Source organism: Bombina bombina, chromosome 2 (genome assembly GCF_027579735.1).
Source record: "Bombina bombina isolate aBomBom1 chromosome 2, aBomBom1.pri, whole genome shotgun sequence".
Taxonomy (NCBI): Eukaryota; Metazoa; Chordata; class Amphibia; order Anura; family Bombinatoridae; genus Bombina; species Bombina bombina.
The window spans coordinates 875,708,113-875,725,354 of record NC_069500.1 but is presented as its reverse complement, the minus strand read 5'-3'; the positions used below and the strand labels follow the sequence as shown (position 1 = coordinate 875,725,354).

General features: G+C 38.2%; 1 protein-coding gene across 4 annotated transcripts in view; it reads right to left on the bottom strand.

The window, feature by feature from the left end:
• Window positions 1-17,242, bottom strand: part of PSD3 (pleckstrin and Sec7 domain containing 3) — a 1,090,324-nt gene that overhangs the window by 561,405 nt on the left and 511,677 nt on the right. For all 4 annotated transcript variants that reach the window (XM_053703211.1, XM_053703212.1, XM_053703213.1 and 1 more), the window contains one exon: window positions 16,359-16,448. In XM_053703211.1, the coding sequence (XP_053559186.1) occupies window positions 16,359-16,448 (90 nt within the window). The remainder of the gene's footprint in view (window positions 1-16,358; window positions 16,449-17,242) is intronic.

Sequence of the window (17,242 nt, the reverse complement as noted above, 5' to 3'; positions counted from 1 at the left end):
ACGAAAGGGACGAAAATTAGGTTTATTTTTGGCCTTGAAAGGCCGATCCTGAGGAAGGGCGTGGCCCTTACCCCCAGTGATATCAGAGATAATCTCTTTCAAGTCAGGGCCAAAACAGCGTTTTCCCCTTGAAAGGAATGTTAAGTAGCTTGTTCTTGGAAGACGCATCAGCTGACCAAGATTTCAACCAAAGCGCTCTGCGCGCCACAATAGCAAACCCAGAATTCTTAGCCGCTAACCTAGCCAATTGCAAAGTGGCGTATAAGGTGAAAGAATTAGCCAATTTGAGAGCATTGATTCTGTCCATAATCTCCTCATAAGGAGGAGAATCACTATCGACCGCCTTTACCAGCTCATCGAACCAGAAACACGCGGCTGTAGCGACAGGGACAATGCATGAAATTGGTTGTAGAAGGTAACCCTGCTGAACAAACATCTTTTTAAGTAAACCTTCTAATTTTTTATCCATAGGATCTTTGAAAGCACAACTATCTTCTATGGGTATAGTGGTGCGTTTGTTTAAGGTGGAAACCGCTCCCTCGACCTTGGGGACTGTCTGCCATAAGTCCTTTCTGGGGTCGACCATAGGAAACAATTTTTTAAATATGGGGGGAGGGACGAAAGGAATACCGGGCCTTTCCCATTCTTTATTTACAATGTCCGCCACCCGCTTGGGTATAGGAAAAGCTTCTGGGAGCCCCGGGACCTCTAGGAACTTGTCCATTTTACATAGTTTCTCTGGGATGACCAACTTGTCACAATCATCCAGAGTGGATAATACCTCCTTAAGCAGAATGCGGAGATGTTCCAACTTAAATTTAAACGTAATCACATCAGGTTCAGCTTGTTGAGAAATGTTCCCTGAATCAGTAATTTCTCCCTCAGACAAAACCTCCCTGGCCCCATCAGACTGGTTTAGGGGCCCTTCAGAACCATTATTATCAGCGTCGTCATGCTCTTCAGTATCTAAAACAGAGCAGTCGCGCTTACGCTGATAAGTGTTCATTTTGGCTAAAATGTTTTTGACAGAATTATCCATTACAGCCGTTAATTGTTGCATAGTAAGGAGTATTGGCGCGCTAGATGTACTAGGGGCCTCCTGAGTGGGCAAGACTCGTGTAGACGAAGGAGGGAATGATGCAGTACCATGCTTACTCCCCTCACTTGAGGAATCATCTTGGGCATCATTGTCATTGTCACATAAATCACATTTATTTAAATGAGAAGGAACTCTGGCTTCCCCACATTCAGAACACAGTCTATCTGGTAGTTCAGGACATGTTAAACAGGCATAAACTTGATAACAAAGTACAAAAAAACGTTTTAAAACAAAACCGTTACTGTCACTTTAAATTTTAAACTGAACACACTTATTTACTGCAATTGCGAAAAAATATGAAGGAATTGTTCAAAATTCACCAAAATTTCACCACAGTGTCTTAAAGCCTTAAAAGTATTGCACACCAAATTTGGAAGCTTTAACCCTTAAAATAACGGAACCGGAGCCGTTTTTTAACTTTAACCCCTTTACAGTCCCTGGTATCTGCTTTGCTGAGACCCAACCAAGCCCAAAGGGGAATACGATACCAAATGACGCCTTCAGAAAGTCTTTTCTAGGTATCAGAGCTCCTCACACATGCGACTGCATGTCATGCCTCTCAAAAACAAGTGCGCAACACCGGCGCGAAAATGAGGCTCTGCCTATGATTTGGGAAAGCCCCTAAAGAATAAGGTGTCTAAAACAGTGCCTGCCGATATAATCTTATCAAAATACCCAGATTAAATGATTCCTCAAGGCTAAATATGTGTTAATAATGAATCGATTTAGCCCAGAAAAAGTCTACAGTCTTAATAAGCCCTTGTGAAGCCCTTATTTACTATCTTAATAAACATGGCTTACCGGATCCCATAGGGAAAATTACAGCTTCCAGCATTACATCGTCTTGTTAGAATGTGTCATACCTCAAGTAGCAAGAGACTGCTCACTGTTCCCCCAACTGAAGTTAATTGCTCTCAACAGTCCTGTGTGGAACAGCCATGGATTTTAGTGACAGTTGCTAAAATCATTTTCCTCATACAAACAGAAATCTTCATCTCTTTTCTGTTTCTGAGTAAATAGTACATACCAGCACTATTTTAAAATAACAAACTCTTGATTGAATAATAAAAACTACAGTTAAACACTAAAAAACTCTAAGCCATCTCCGTGGAGATGTTGCCTGTACAACGGCAAAGAGAATGACTGGGGTAGGCGGAGCCTAGGAGGGATCATGTGACCAGCTTTGCTGGGCTCTTTGCCATTTCCTGTTGGGGAAGAGAATATCCCACAAGTAAGGATGACGCCGTGGACCGGACACACCTATGTTGGAGAAAGTGTATTTAAGTATGCACCGTGCACTAGCATTTTAAACACAGCACTTTCTCAGAGAGCCTAAGGGGTTTGTACCATCTGGTAATGACTCTATTTGTTAATTGCTGACATGATACAAGCCCCACTGATGATCTGAGCGGCTGCATTATTTAAAATGTGGGTGCAGTAACAATATCTAGCTATGCTTCACATGCACGTGCAGAGAAAAATGTTACCACTAAAACGGTGATATTTTTTACTAGAAGTATTATTACCAATACATGTATATTGCAAAAATGTTTCTATTCAAAGATGTAATAAATCTATGTACATTTAAATTTTGACTGGAATGTCCCTTTAAATAGTCTCCAATGTTTGCAATAAATTTGAGAGTAAATTTGCTTTTAGACTCACAAGGAGTCAGCATACTGGTCTACATGCACCAGAAAATAATCATGGATTCTAGCAGAGATCTTAAAGTGAAGGTACATTTTCATGAATGAGTGCCCGTTTTTTTTAAATACTATTAAAAACAGGAGCACTTCACGAAAATTTACATTTCAGCGGTTTTGTTAAAATACTTACCTCTTTTCTTCTTCCAAGTTGGACCAACGATCCACCGCCCGCTTCTTCCTGCTGTACTTACACAGCAATGACGAAACCGGCTTCATCCGATCACGGCATGGCCTCAGGAAATGTTTGTTTTGGGGGGGAAGCCATGATTGGAGGAAGCCGGATTCGTCATTGCTGACATTAGTACAGAGCAGCTGCGGGCGGGGAATCGCTGGTCCGGCTTGGAAGGAGAAAAAGGTAAGTATTTTAATAAAACCGCTGCAATGTAAACTTTCATGAATATTTTTGAAAATTAATTTAAAAATACTTGCCAGCAATTTTTAAAAAATGTTTATGCAAACTATTTTTTACTTAATTAGCCCTTTTAGGATATGCACAGATCTCAACCTGTTTTATGGCACTTTAAGTTCCTTGAGATTTTGTCTTTTGGCAGGTTTTTTTACTGGTTTCAGCCATTATGAACTGCACATGAATAAGTGCTACACCTGATCAAAACATTGATCATCTTTTTCATCCTTTTAGCAGTAAAATGTCATCTGGCAATCACAGAGAAATGCATCATTTCCTCAATTCAGTTGGGACTCCAGTATTTTACAGTTTAAATTAATTTGACAGATGAAGGAAACTCATTTCTTAATTCACATTAAGGTCATTCCATGTCAAGCAATCCACAACTTAGGTTTCCCAATTTATGGACTATCAAAGCTGACTACAAATCCAATTACATTTTTCCTCACAACTTTTTTTTATCTTTATGAAATAGAACAGATATAAAATTAAAGGGCAATTATAGTAAAAAACTAGAGCATGTCATTTTTAAGCAACCCTGCAATACCCACTGCTCAGGATCCACAGTGAACTGCTGGTCCCAAGAACAAAACTACAGGTGAGCCAATTAGCAGCGACAGTTGTACATCTGGGACATGTGAATGCAGGTTCTGATTGGCTCACTAACCATTTGCATTCTGGACCCGTTCTCTGCAACTCCTGAGTCATGCTTAAAGGGGCACTGAATCCAAATTTTTTCTTTCGTGATTTAGATAGAGCATACAATTTTAGGCAACTTTCTAATTTACTCCTATTATCAATTTTTCTTCATTCTCTTGCTATCTTTATTTGAAAAAGAGGGCATCTAAGCTTTTTTTTTTGGTTCAGAACTCTGGACAGCAGTTTTTTTATTGGTGGATGAATTTATCCACCAATCAGCAAGGACAACCCAGGTTGATCACCAAAAATGGGCCGGCATCTAAACTTACATTCTTGCATTTCAAATAAAGATACCAAGAGAATAAAGAAAATTTGATAATTGGAGTAAATTAGAAAGTTGCTTAGAATTTCATGCTCTATCTGAATTGCGAAAGAAAAAAATTGGGTACAGTGTCCCTTTAAGTTATGAGTTTAACCCCTTTGCAGGGGTTAAACACACAGTGTTACAGGATCACTAGTGTTAAAATTACATGCTATAACATATGTCATGTCATTTTAAAACTACAATATCCCTTTAAAGGGGCAGTCTAGTCAAAATTAAACTTTTATGATTCAGATAGGGAATGCAATTTTAAACAACTTTCCATTTCACTTTTATCATCAAATTTGCTTTGTTCTCTTGGTATTCTATGTTGAAAGATAAACCTAGGTAGGCTCATATGCTAATTTATAAGCCCTTAAAGACCCTTATTTCAGTGCATTTGACAGTTTTTCACTGCTAGAGTATGTTAGTTCATGTGTGTCATATAGATAACATTGTGCTCACGCCCGTGGAGTTACTTATAAGTCAGCACTGATTGGCTAAAATGCAAGTCTGTCAAAAGAACTGAAATAAGGGGGCAGTCTGCAAAGGCTTAGATACAAGGTAATCACAAAGGTAAAAAGTATATTAATATAACTGTGTTGGTTATGCAAAACTGGGGAATGGGTAATAAAGGGATCTTTTAAAACAATAACAATTCTGGTGTAGACTGTCCCTTTAACTTTTCATTCCTCAACAGAAATGTGTGGTAAACATCTATTCTCTGACAGATCAACTATACAGGAAAATATTCTTCAACTTTTGTAACCACAAGTACAATGTTTGGATGACATTTGCACAGAGAAAAGCCTCACAGCCAGGGCAAGCCTTCTGAGATTTTATGAAGAGCAAATAATGACACCTCTCTATCTCCGACCGGAGCAAATGAAACCACCAATTCATTAGGACTCTTTTGCACAAATCAGGATCAGCATGAACAAGAAACCGACTTGATATCCCAATTTAGAAAAGGGAAAAACAATTTACGTTTATCAGAACATTTCACTCCCTTGATTAAAATTATTAAACTCACACAGAGGGGACCACACTCCTCGATCAGTCACATTCTATAGTTAGCCTATACAGTATAACATTTGTATTATTACCAAAGTGATAAAGATAAGTGACTAGTAGCTAATAATAAAATGTTATACATGTCCAAGTCTCATTATGTTTGAGAAGTACCACACTAAGAAACACTGAAATTAAGAACTATTTTTATTCCGAAGTAGCCCTCCAACCACTATACACAGCTGAGACTTTTTTTTTTTTTACTTCCTAACCGGTATCGGCCCATACATATGTCTGTCTATATTATGTATATTTCTGCTATGAGATTTTTTTTTTAGTGATTTTTTTTCTGCAGGTCATTTTATAATTAAATTCAGTATTAAATTAGGCAGTTACACTAAAGCATCACATCAATTGCAATTTGTTGAGTAACAGGAGAACAAAGGAATTTCTTGCAGCAGTTAAAAATTGCATTGCAAATTGGAGGGAGAGCAAAAATAAATCTTGTTACAGTACGTTTTTAAAATGTTTCTTGAATACATTTGTTTCCTTTTCTCTTTGTCTAACACCATATAATTAAAAGGGGGAAATGTAGTAATAAAAAAGGTGCATGAAAGACTAGGGTTTGGAGTTGAAGCAATCTCTGAGAGACAGTCATCAATCAATGTGCTGCAGCTTTGCAGTGCTGCTCTATTTAACTGATCTCTTCAAACATTGCTTCTCTCTGGCTGCACTGTGTGAAGGAAAACGTACACAGTGCAGACAGAGCACAGCACTGTTGAGGAGAACAGCCTGATGTGGAGCAATGCTGCAAAGCAAAAGTTACTGCATGTGCCCAATATTCCCTCTAATTTTTTTGAGCACTGCGCACCAAAATTTTCCCCAGTGCAATTTTCGGCCAAGGGACTAAAATATGGGTGCACTTTGCTATAGAATGTAGTCAAACATGAAAAAGTTGTAAAGGTAAAAACACACACATTCATACAAATTCTCACACACATACTGTCTCTCACACTCACTTTCACAAACACACAGTCTCACAGGCACACAATCTCTAACATCGTGGCCGGACTGTTATCTGACGGACATTTGTCCAACTGACATTTGTGCGAAGGATAATATTCCGACAGACAAATAATAGAAAGATAGATAGATACAGTTTTATCCAGACAGAGAACCACAAGACGTGTGGGGTGGGACCCATGGTTAGGTTCCCAGAGGCGGTTGTGGCGCCCGATGCTCTGATTAGAACAGAGCTCTCTGGAGCGTATATGCCCTCGGCCGAACTCGGAACATAATCTATCGGACATATGTATGACGGACAAATGTGTTTACGCATTCTGTCCGAGAACCCTCTAACATACACACACGCACACACACAAACACACTCTCACATTTACTTTGTATATCTAACAAAAAAGACGCCTAAAGCTCAGGCACAACATTTTTTTTTAAATAAAGACATAAAAGACAAAATTCTTATTTTAACTACGCAACTGAAAATTCCATTGGAGTGGAAGAAGTTTTTAAGATTTGAATAATACTGTGTGTATACGAGGAAATCCCAGACACTAACAGAAAGAAATGTATGTCTTCAAATCTTGCAGTATTTATCAGTCTTATATACAGTACTCCCAGTTCCATTCAAGCTACCATACCAGCGCCATAAACATAAATTGCATAAAAATCCCTTACTAAGAAAGGCATAGCTCTTCTGCAAAAAGTGAGTGAGGAATGATCTGTGACACAAACTTTTTCTCTTCTTTGCAACACCTTAAATCTTCACCCCTGGATTCGTTATATGAGTTTATATAATATTCTATTAATGTAACATAATTACTTCTGTGAGATGAATAGTATAATACATATTAAAGGGACAGTCTAGCACAAAGAAATGCAAGGCTCTGCAACCAGAAAACGAATCTTGTAAACAGAGAAAGACTTGTATGTGTGTCAATATATTCTAATATTGATTTGATACATGCACACTTATACACATGCCTGTTTCCTGCTTTTATCCCCCTTGTCCTTGCAAGCAGCTTTTTTTTTTTAATCTACACTAGTCACACTAGGGGCTAGATTTATTAAAGCCCTACGGCTGCAAGTTCTCACAAGAACTTGCTTGCCGTAATTTATCAAGCAGCGGTCACCAGACCGCCGCTTCCCTAACCTCTTCGCCACCTCTAAGGTGGCGAAATTCAATCTCCTCGGTCTAGTCAGACCAAGGAGATTGACAGCTCCTGCCCGCACTTGATTGGCTGTGCGCGGGCAGGGGGCGGGATTGCACGCGAGCGCAAAATTGCGCTCGTGTGCAATGGCGAATACCTGCGGGTAATTTCGCCCCACCACAGGCGAGCTGAGGCGTACAGGGGAGCGTATACACGCCCCTGTCCGCCTCAGCTTTAATAAATCTAGCTCTAGGTCTTGCTATATACTACATTTAACAGACAGAACAACAGACCATTGCAAAAAATAAAATATGGTGTTATACATGTAAATATCACAAACAATCTCCTTTCAAAACAAAGTGTAATAGGCTGAAAAATTAATTTATGGTTAAAGGGACAGTCAACACCAAAATTGTTATTGTTTAAAAATGATAAATAACGCCTTTACTACCCATTCCCCAGCTTTGCACAACCAACATTGTTATATTAACATACGTTATAACATTTAAAGTGAATGTAAACTTTCATGAATCAGTGCCCCGTTTTTAAAAATACTATTAAAAACAGGGGCACTTTCATTCATGAAAGTTTTCATTGCAGCGTATTTTAGAAATACTTACCTTTATCTTCACCCGCAGTTCCTCTGTCCTTACGTCACCAATGATGAAACCGACTTCTTCCAATCAATTCGTAATTGCTGTGTAAGTACAGCAGGAAGAAGCGTGCGGGGGTCCCCGATCCGTCATTGGTGAAGAAAAAGGTAAGTATTTCTAAAATACGCTGCAATGTAAACTTTCATGAATTAAAGTGCCCCTGTTTTTAATAGTATTTTTAAAAACCAGGCACTGAATTAGGAAAATTGACATTTCCTTTAAACCTCTACATTTCTGCCTGTTTCTAAGCCACTACAGACAGCCTCTTATCACATGCTTTTTTTTATTAGCTTTTCACAACAGGAGACTGCTAATCTCTGTGGGCCATATAGATAACATTGTGCTCTCTCCCGTGGAGTTGTGCCTGACACTGCACTAATTGGCTAAAATGCAAGTCAATAGAGAATATATAAATAGCCATGTGATCAAAAGAGGCTTAGATACAAGGTTATCACAGAGGTTAAAAGTATATTAATATAACCATGTTGGCTGTGCAAAACTGGGGAATGGGTAATAAAGGGATTCTCTATCTTTTTAATACCAATTTTGGAGTTGACTGTCCCTTTAGTAATTGAAGTATAGGTAATGTTATACTCCATAAAGCAAAACTAACTTATTTTTGAAGGACAGCAAGCCATTCAATTTCAGCCACAAAACTTGAAGTAAAGCATTGATTTTTCTAAAAAAAAATGGTTTGAGATCAATGTATTTCACCAGAAAAATGATTATACCTTTTATACGTTACCTGTACATACAATTGTTATATACAACTACATTACACTACAATACAAAAAGGAATCTAGTATTTAGAGCTTAAGTTTTTTTAGAGCTTGTTTTTCTATTTTTAGTCTTAGGTTGGTTTGTTTTTCTTTTGTTCATTTTGATAATTAGTTTTGATTTTACAAATTCTCTTAAACATTCTGGACAATTTTACTTTTCACTGTAACTCTGTCAGCTATGATTTGCATAGCTTTAAACTGACAATTGCCAATCAGATTCAATCTGGACTAGGAAGAAATGCCAGCAGTACGTAGTGATATTTTTACCGCAATGTATGAGATTTAAAAAAATAAAAAAGAAATTGTATCCAATTTAATCTCACAAGGAAGCAAATACATTTCTCTATTACATAAAAAAATAAAAAGTCAAACAACAGTATAAAAGGTTCAGGAACCTCTATTTGGTGATATATTCATGGCAAATACAAAGTTTAAAAAGAGGTCAAATGTATATTTTGAAATATTGTAAAATACACATCACATATTTACCAATATAAAATATTTGCTGCAGTTGAAAGGCATAGGCCGCACTATGAATAATGTATGAGGATGACTTCAATGGCAAATCAATGCGATACCCACCCCTGTAGTCAAAGGGGCTGAGGAAACTATATTTTTGATGGCAGAATGCTATAAAGCTGGAAATATCACACTATCCATGCAGCTCTAGGTAATGAAGTGAAGTGCTGTACATATTTGTGCTGTACATATAAGTGCTAGAGAGTTTCTATGGCAGCCAAAAATTCTACACCAAACCTATGATATATATTTATTATTAAAGGGGCAGTGCACTGTAAATTTGGATTCTCCTTAATGTTTTTCCACTTACTTGTTATACCAGCTGCAGAGTTGAAAAATGTGGGATTTGTGTTCCTTTAGGTATATTTTTGTATGTGAAATAGCTATGTTGCTACCTGAAACCCCAACCCAATACAATGGGCTAATCTTGTAGGGAGAGAATACCTCGTGATTTATCTGTATAATTATTTATACAAAGCGCTACTTATTCTTTATTACGGTTTATTCAAAGGCCAATACTTAGGGCATGATTATCTAAACTTTGCCAGATCAGATGCGATTTTACTCGCCGACACTCACAGGAGCTGCCCTGGTGGGATTGCTGTAAAAAAGGGGCAGTCCCTGCGAGTGGTAAGAAAGTAATGGAGTTCGCTGGAAAGGGACACTTCGCTCCATAGAGCAAAGTTAGCAATGAGCAGGGGGCGCACATTAAAAAGTAAATACTGCCGCCAATATAAATCACATTATGCTGCTTTCTGCGTATAGAATTTTACAATTGCCTATATTTTAGTATGCATGTGTTTTTCTTTTAGGGTTATAAGTATTTTAAGTGTTTTGGTAAAAATTTGATACCTTTTAATTTGCAAGAAAAACTATAAGGTCTGTAGTGTGAAAATCTTTACAGAATTATGTTGGGATTAGAGACAATTTCTTATAAATCCATGGAACGCCCATTTTACTAAAAAACAACTATTGTGCTTTGTATTTTACAAATTTCTGGGGAGTTTTTGCACATCCAGCGTTCCTAAAGGGATAGTCTAGTCAAAATTAAACTTTCATGTTTCAGATAGAGCATGCAATTTTAAGCAACTTTCTAATTTACTCCTATTATCATTTTTTCTTCATTCTCTTGGTATCTTTATTTAAAAAGTAGGAATGTAAGCTTAGGAGCCGGACTATTTTAGGTTTAGCACCTGGGTAAAGCTTGCTGATTGGTCGCTAAATGCAACCACCAATCAGCAAGTTCTACCCAGGTGCTGAACCAAAAATGGACCGGCTCCTAAGCTTACATTTTTGCTTTATCAAATAAAGATACCAAGAGAATGAAGACACATTGATATTAAACAGAAAAAAAACACTAAAAAGGGCACAACGAGTCCTAAATAAAAACACAGAGCAAAAACCCCAAAAAACGGGTCAGGCTAACAGAGACCCAACCAGTCTCATAGAAACAAGGGGAGGCAACTCCCAAACTCCAGAAATACGGAAACCACGGGATAAGGCCGGGAGTCTGAAACAGAGAGAGGATCTTCCCCTAACAGACTCTAGAAGCGACTGAAGACGAAGGTCCCCAAGTCGCAAAAAGGTATCTCAAAATACCGAAATATTCAGAACAAAACCTCGTGCAGCCAGCTCAGATAGGTCTGACGAACAACACCTGAAGCAAAAACACTGCACCCTGCAGTCATCTAAAAATTGCTCTGAAACTTAAATACTTGCAGGGCAAGTAGAAAGCAGCTGAAGATAGGATCCACTAACCAGCGGATAACGTTGCAAGCTATCTAAGAGCCGCCAGTCCTTCCCACAAATCTTGAATGTGGAAAAAGAAGAAACTTTAAAAAGGCTTACTGTACCTCGAATGCTCCGAGGATGAAATAGCAGAGTAACAGATCTCAGATCCTGCTCCAACACCAGACCAGCCCAAGCGACAGACATGTCTGATAGACAGAGGGGACAGAAAGACTCCAACCACAAGCCCCCAGGGACAAAGTCACGCAATTTATCTAGAGCCCAAAAGCCCCAAGGGCAGCACTAAGGAAAATTAAAACGAGAACAGAGTCACCCGAAAGAGAGTAGAAAGACTAGTCTCCATAATCCTTTCAGATTAACGTTCCAGAGGACCACACCCAAGGGAGAAGAATGCAAAGCATCGCGAACCCAGGCAGAAAAACATCCCCTAAGCAAAAAGCTTGGAAAAAGAGACAACACCTCCTATCGCCCCTGATATGGAGACGACTAACTCCCGAAGGAAGACAGAGCCTCACAGCCTTAATTTCCTAATTAAGCGGCCAAAGCCGCCAGAAAAACCGGACGAAGTCCAGAATGTCTTGACCCAAAGGAAGAGAACCTCTAAAAGGAACAAAGAGACCATGAAAGGCAAAACCGTAAGAACGGCGGTATGAAGGACCTATATCCTCCAAGCCTCCAACCCACAATGGGAAGGGACACTCTAGTTCCCGAAAAATGTGGGAACGACTGAGCATGTTGCCGCGGATCTCAACAGAGTCCTGGCCCACTAGATTGAAAGGCAAATGAGGACTGAACCAATCCCCCATGCCCCTAAGCAACCACGGACCCTCAAGACCTCTCAGGATGCTAGTAGAAGCTTGTAAAATAAAACAAGACAACCACACAAATCATATTGTGATCACTAGGCGCCCTCACCAGACCTAAAAAGGTGCCATGTGTCTGAACTAGGCCTCAAGGACAGAAGTATTTGTACCCAGTCAGGACCAGCCTGAAACCAAGGGCCCCAGCACTGTCAATGCCACATAGAGTCTCCCCCGACAATGGAGGGATAAAGAACAGTCAGACAGACTTTTGTAAACAGTGCGCCCAGAAAATCGCGAGTATCAATTCCAGAGAGGAAAGTTCCCGAAGGAGACATCACACCACAACATGAGCTTTAGACCAAATAAAAATCATCCACACCAGATGAAAATAAAAGATAAGGCAACCCTTAGGTAATCGCCCAGGAAAAACGGACAGATATGCAGGGCCAGCCTAACAGGGGGCCGGGACTTCCAAGCTCAGAACTGGAAAAGGATACACAAATAACAAAGACTATAAGAATATTACTTCATCCCCTTATGTCTATGTATGCAAGCCAGTCAAAGAGTAAGACCGAGAATCCCCAGACCCATTAAGAGTGGGATCTTCCAGCAATGCCAAAAGCATTGCTTAGGACACGAGGGCGCGCCAGTCTATAACAAAAGGCGTAACATACCTCCGTCGGGACAAAAGGAAACACCGGCCCCAAAGGCTTAACCCCCTGAGGCTTCAGGGGCAGTCGCTCCCCCGGACGGCTCAACTGGACAAGGCGAACCCACGCCTGACGAGCCACGGTTAACGAAACATAGACAATATCGTAAGCACACTCCCAGGAGGTGCAGATGCGCCAACGCCAAAGATATGGCCATGCAGAACCATGTTGTAACCTCCGGTGGGAACAGGCCACACTCCCTAGAAAGGATAAGTAGCGTTTGGGTTACATGCGTAGTAAGAGTTGATGGTAGGAAACTCGTTTGGTGAGAAATAGAATCCCCAGAGACGGATGTTGGCACCCGAATCCCCAATCCCGAGGAACAGAGCACTCTAAACCGGCATTCGGAACATAACTGATGGGGATGTATCACCCGGGCCAATTCATATTCTTCGCAAGAAGTAGAGTCTGAATCAGAGACATCCGTCTCCAAGAATCCTCCATAACTGGGACACTGCCGCCTCCAGAGAACCAGACACCAGCGGACCAGGATTTCTCTGTCGCCACGCAGTCAGAAAAACGGAAATGGAGTCACAAGGTAAACCGTGCAGTCCATGCAAAAGCGCACCAGACCGGAAAGGCCGCGTCACTAGACATAGGCCGTTATGTTCAAAAATAGCCATGAGCCGAAGTAACACTACACAGTAGCAGACAGAATTCAATAATCCCCCTCAGGAGATGTTAACCCTTAATTCCTAGATACAAAAAGGAGCCTCACTGAGACCCTATGTTAAAGTTATCCCCGAAAGGTTGTAGCCCCTCTTGGATAAACAGTTGAAATTACAATGCATCCATGATGAAAGCAAAATGAAACAATCTTACCAGAATCTATGCGGTGGAACAGGAACACGGCCCTTCAAGTGTGACAGATAGTAGCGTCACTTCTGCCATCGACTTGAGAGAAAAAAGCAGGCAGCGAAACTCGTCAACACTGATTGCTTGTGAAGCTGTTAATATGAGTCAGGATGGTTTCGCAGAAAGACTCTCCCTGCATCTCCGGACTCTAACTTCCACCCATGCTCTCACTGAGAGGCTGACATGACTACTTAAAACTCCAGTCTCATGCCGAAGAGTACTACCCACCATAAGAGACGATCGAAAACTTCTGACACTTCTCTGCCAACCTCCTGGGATGAAAGGCAAAGAATGACTGGGGGAAGTGGGAGGAGTATTTAAGCTTTTGGCTGTGGTGTCTTAGCCTCCTCCTGGTGGCCAGGTTCTGAATTTCCAAAAGTAATGAATGCAGCTGTGAACTCTTTCCATTTATGAAGAAAATTAACATTTTAGTATCTCTTTTTTACAGCACTCCAATGGAAGCAATGTTCTATCTAAACCTTCTTGTTTGTTTTTGTTTTTTTTTGTCATCAGAAAAGTTAAATTTAGGTGGAGATACAATAGGCCAAATCAGCTATTGAGAAAATAAAGGTGAAGGGGCTTCGTGTAAACAATTTAATACACTCAAAGTGGGTAAAATGGAAAATTTGAAACACATTTAAGGGGAGAAAATATTAGAGTACACTCTCAATAATAAGAAAGAGCACTAGTTAAAGCTGTTTTTTTTTTTTTTTACTTTGAAACTTTGAAACTAACCGAAGTGTCCAATTAATCATAAAATCATAAAATCTCTCTAGCTTATAAGGGGAAATACAAAAGCTCTATTTCTGAGCTGTCACACGACACACAAGCATAAAAACATTTTATTCTTATATATATACATCTGTATGACAGTACAACTTTTTAAAATGTCTTTTAGCCACTACAAACACAAAATTTCTCTTTAAGTGTAAACGACCACTTAGTATAAACTGTGTATAAGTAATAGAACATCATTAATAAACCCATGTATGTACAATATAGTATGATTGGTATACATGTTCAATCTTTGGGACTTTAGTCATCGATTTGCACTATTACTTTACGAGTTACAATATTTTTTTACATAAATCATAAAAAAAACTATACTTCTTTAATAGGCGTGGAGATTTATTTCACACCAGTGCATCCAATTCATTTGCATATAAATAGAATTTTGGGAAGCTGTTTTAGAAATTTGGACTGACCAAGGCACTTGGGAAATAGTTTTTAGCACCAGTGGACTGCAACTTCAGTAATATGAAACATTTAAAAGTCTGACTTAGTTATATCATTACTAAATGTAAGTGTATTTTATCTTTTGTTTATTCTGTTTATTCTGTCAAATTATAAGAGACTGAGAACTAAAATTAGACATTAGATCATTTCTTTTATGTGTACTGCAATACTTAATATTTTCAATGCGCATGACAACCCGCTGTCACCGTGCTGGTGACACTGCCACAAACATGTTTGGTGATGTCACATAAGGAACCGAACATAGAATATCAGGCAGTGAAGGGAGCTTGAAGGTGGAAGGTTGTTTAAACCCCTTATTCTCAGCTCCCTTACTAGCCACAGGCCTCCATGAACCCTAATCTGAAAGAGAATCACCTACCACAAGTCCTCAAAAATAATAATGAATATAATCACACATGGGGTTTGCTAGGGAATAGGGTCTTTATGAAAAAAATCTCTTATGTCCAAAGACTCCCAATAAAGGTTTTATAGCGGACAAGTAACAGTGATCACCAAGTGAAAAAGTGCTTTTATTTCTACAGTGGCACAAAGGGCCCATCTAGTTTATATTTTAACATCCCAAAAGCCTGTATAGGTCCCTTAAGACTTATCAAGTCTAACTTTGCTACATATCTGTCCCTAACTAGCTTTATCTGATAACAACTGCAAAACAATGTTCTTTATATTAACTTTATGACAGTGACTAGCCTTGTTGTCTGTGGACAGAAACCCAGATTAGTTCCTACAAATAAGGCAAATAAATAGTGGGTGGAGTTTGGCTATTGAAATATAACTACAGTTAAAATATATTAATTTGTTTTAAAAACAAATAGACTTGACTGATGTCATTCTATAGCAACACAACTGAAATGTCTTCCAACTGCAAGGTGTTTAACTGCCCCCTTTGATGACATTAATGCTACTAAACATAACATTTATTTTATTTCCAAAATCAAGAGCACCAAAATGGGCAATAAAATCCTTTGCTCATAAAATTCTGGTATATTTTGAAGCAGCATTATTGTATAAGACTAAACGGGGGGGGGGGGGGAATAAGTACATTTTAAACTAAAGACAATCTAGTCTTGAAAACCAATTCATGGAAAAAGAATGCAGGTGAACAATATTTATGATTAAAAACAAAACAAAAACATTTTAAGGAGTATACAGTATATATTAAACATATTCATTAGAGATATGATACCCCCATTTATTAAACAGTGGTGCTTTTGATGTATAGTCTGTTTAGATAATCGTTCATAGAAGACATCTGTCAAAGTGTAAAGTAATTTACAGGTTTCTTCATTAAGGACACTAAAATTGATAAATGTGAAACCAAAACATAAATGTCAATACACTATATGCAGGGAACTAGTAAAAGCAGCAGTAAGTCTTGTGAATAAATGAAATCCTATATAAAGATATAGTCACAGTATATAACCATTAAAATGTCAAGATAAAAGACTCTAACTATATACAAGTCAACAACAAAAGTATAATCATTTTAACACATAAGGCAACGCATAGTTTGCACTTTTTTTCGTGTGCAGAAGGATGAATATTGCACCTTGATATGGTTATTCTGGGATCAATATTACAAAACAACCCAGGCAGTGTAAAGAATAGAAAGCTTTGTGTAGATAGATATTAACGATAGGACTAACCTTGAGAAGCCCTCGAGGGAAATCTTTCCCTTCATTCACCCCTTGAAGGTTGGCAATGAATTCTTGACAGTTCATCTTCTTTCCAATGTTCTGGAAGATGGAAGGTCAACTGTTACAATGATATATTTCCTAGTTTTAGTATTAATTTTAAGAACAAAAATATTAAATATACAGATTTAGTAACATTTAAATCATTTTCAATATGTGATATTTACTTGTCCTGAAAATAAATACGTTTACATAAAAAAAGATAACTGAAATTCTAAAACATAAGTGGGCAAGCAAGTGAACAACAAGAAACTAACAGAAACGTTGTCAATGCGGCCATAATATAACCCAACAAAATTAGAATAATCCTTCATATTCACCCCATCCTAATTTTCTAAACTACATCTAACTTCCCCCTAATACTATAGAAACAAACAATAACAATAATTATTCATTCCAGATCTCATGGCTGTTGACAATGATCCTGGCTTCTTAATTTACTGATCACAACAGGTTTTAAAAAAAAAAACATCAAGTGAATTAAAACAACCATTTTTCTTTTTATTTCTAAATTGAGGAATTTGAATTTGTAGGCACCATATTTTTAAATCATAAAATTCAAATATTTTTCTGTTTTTTATCTTCAGAAAATATATAAACCAAGAATACAAAACAATCACTTCAGAAGTATTTATTTTTTATTAAACAATGATGGTGAGTCTGTGACCTTTCTTTTTCTTAGGAAGAAACTTGGTTATTTTTAAAAACCAGTCTCATATTGTGTATGGTGATATTTGCAACTAAGATATATAATTGTACAGCGTTCTTTTTATGTTTTATTCAGTATGGGTTCAATATTTTTGAATATTTAAAATATTTCCTTATTCAGACTAAAA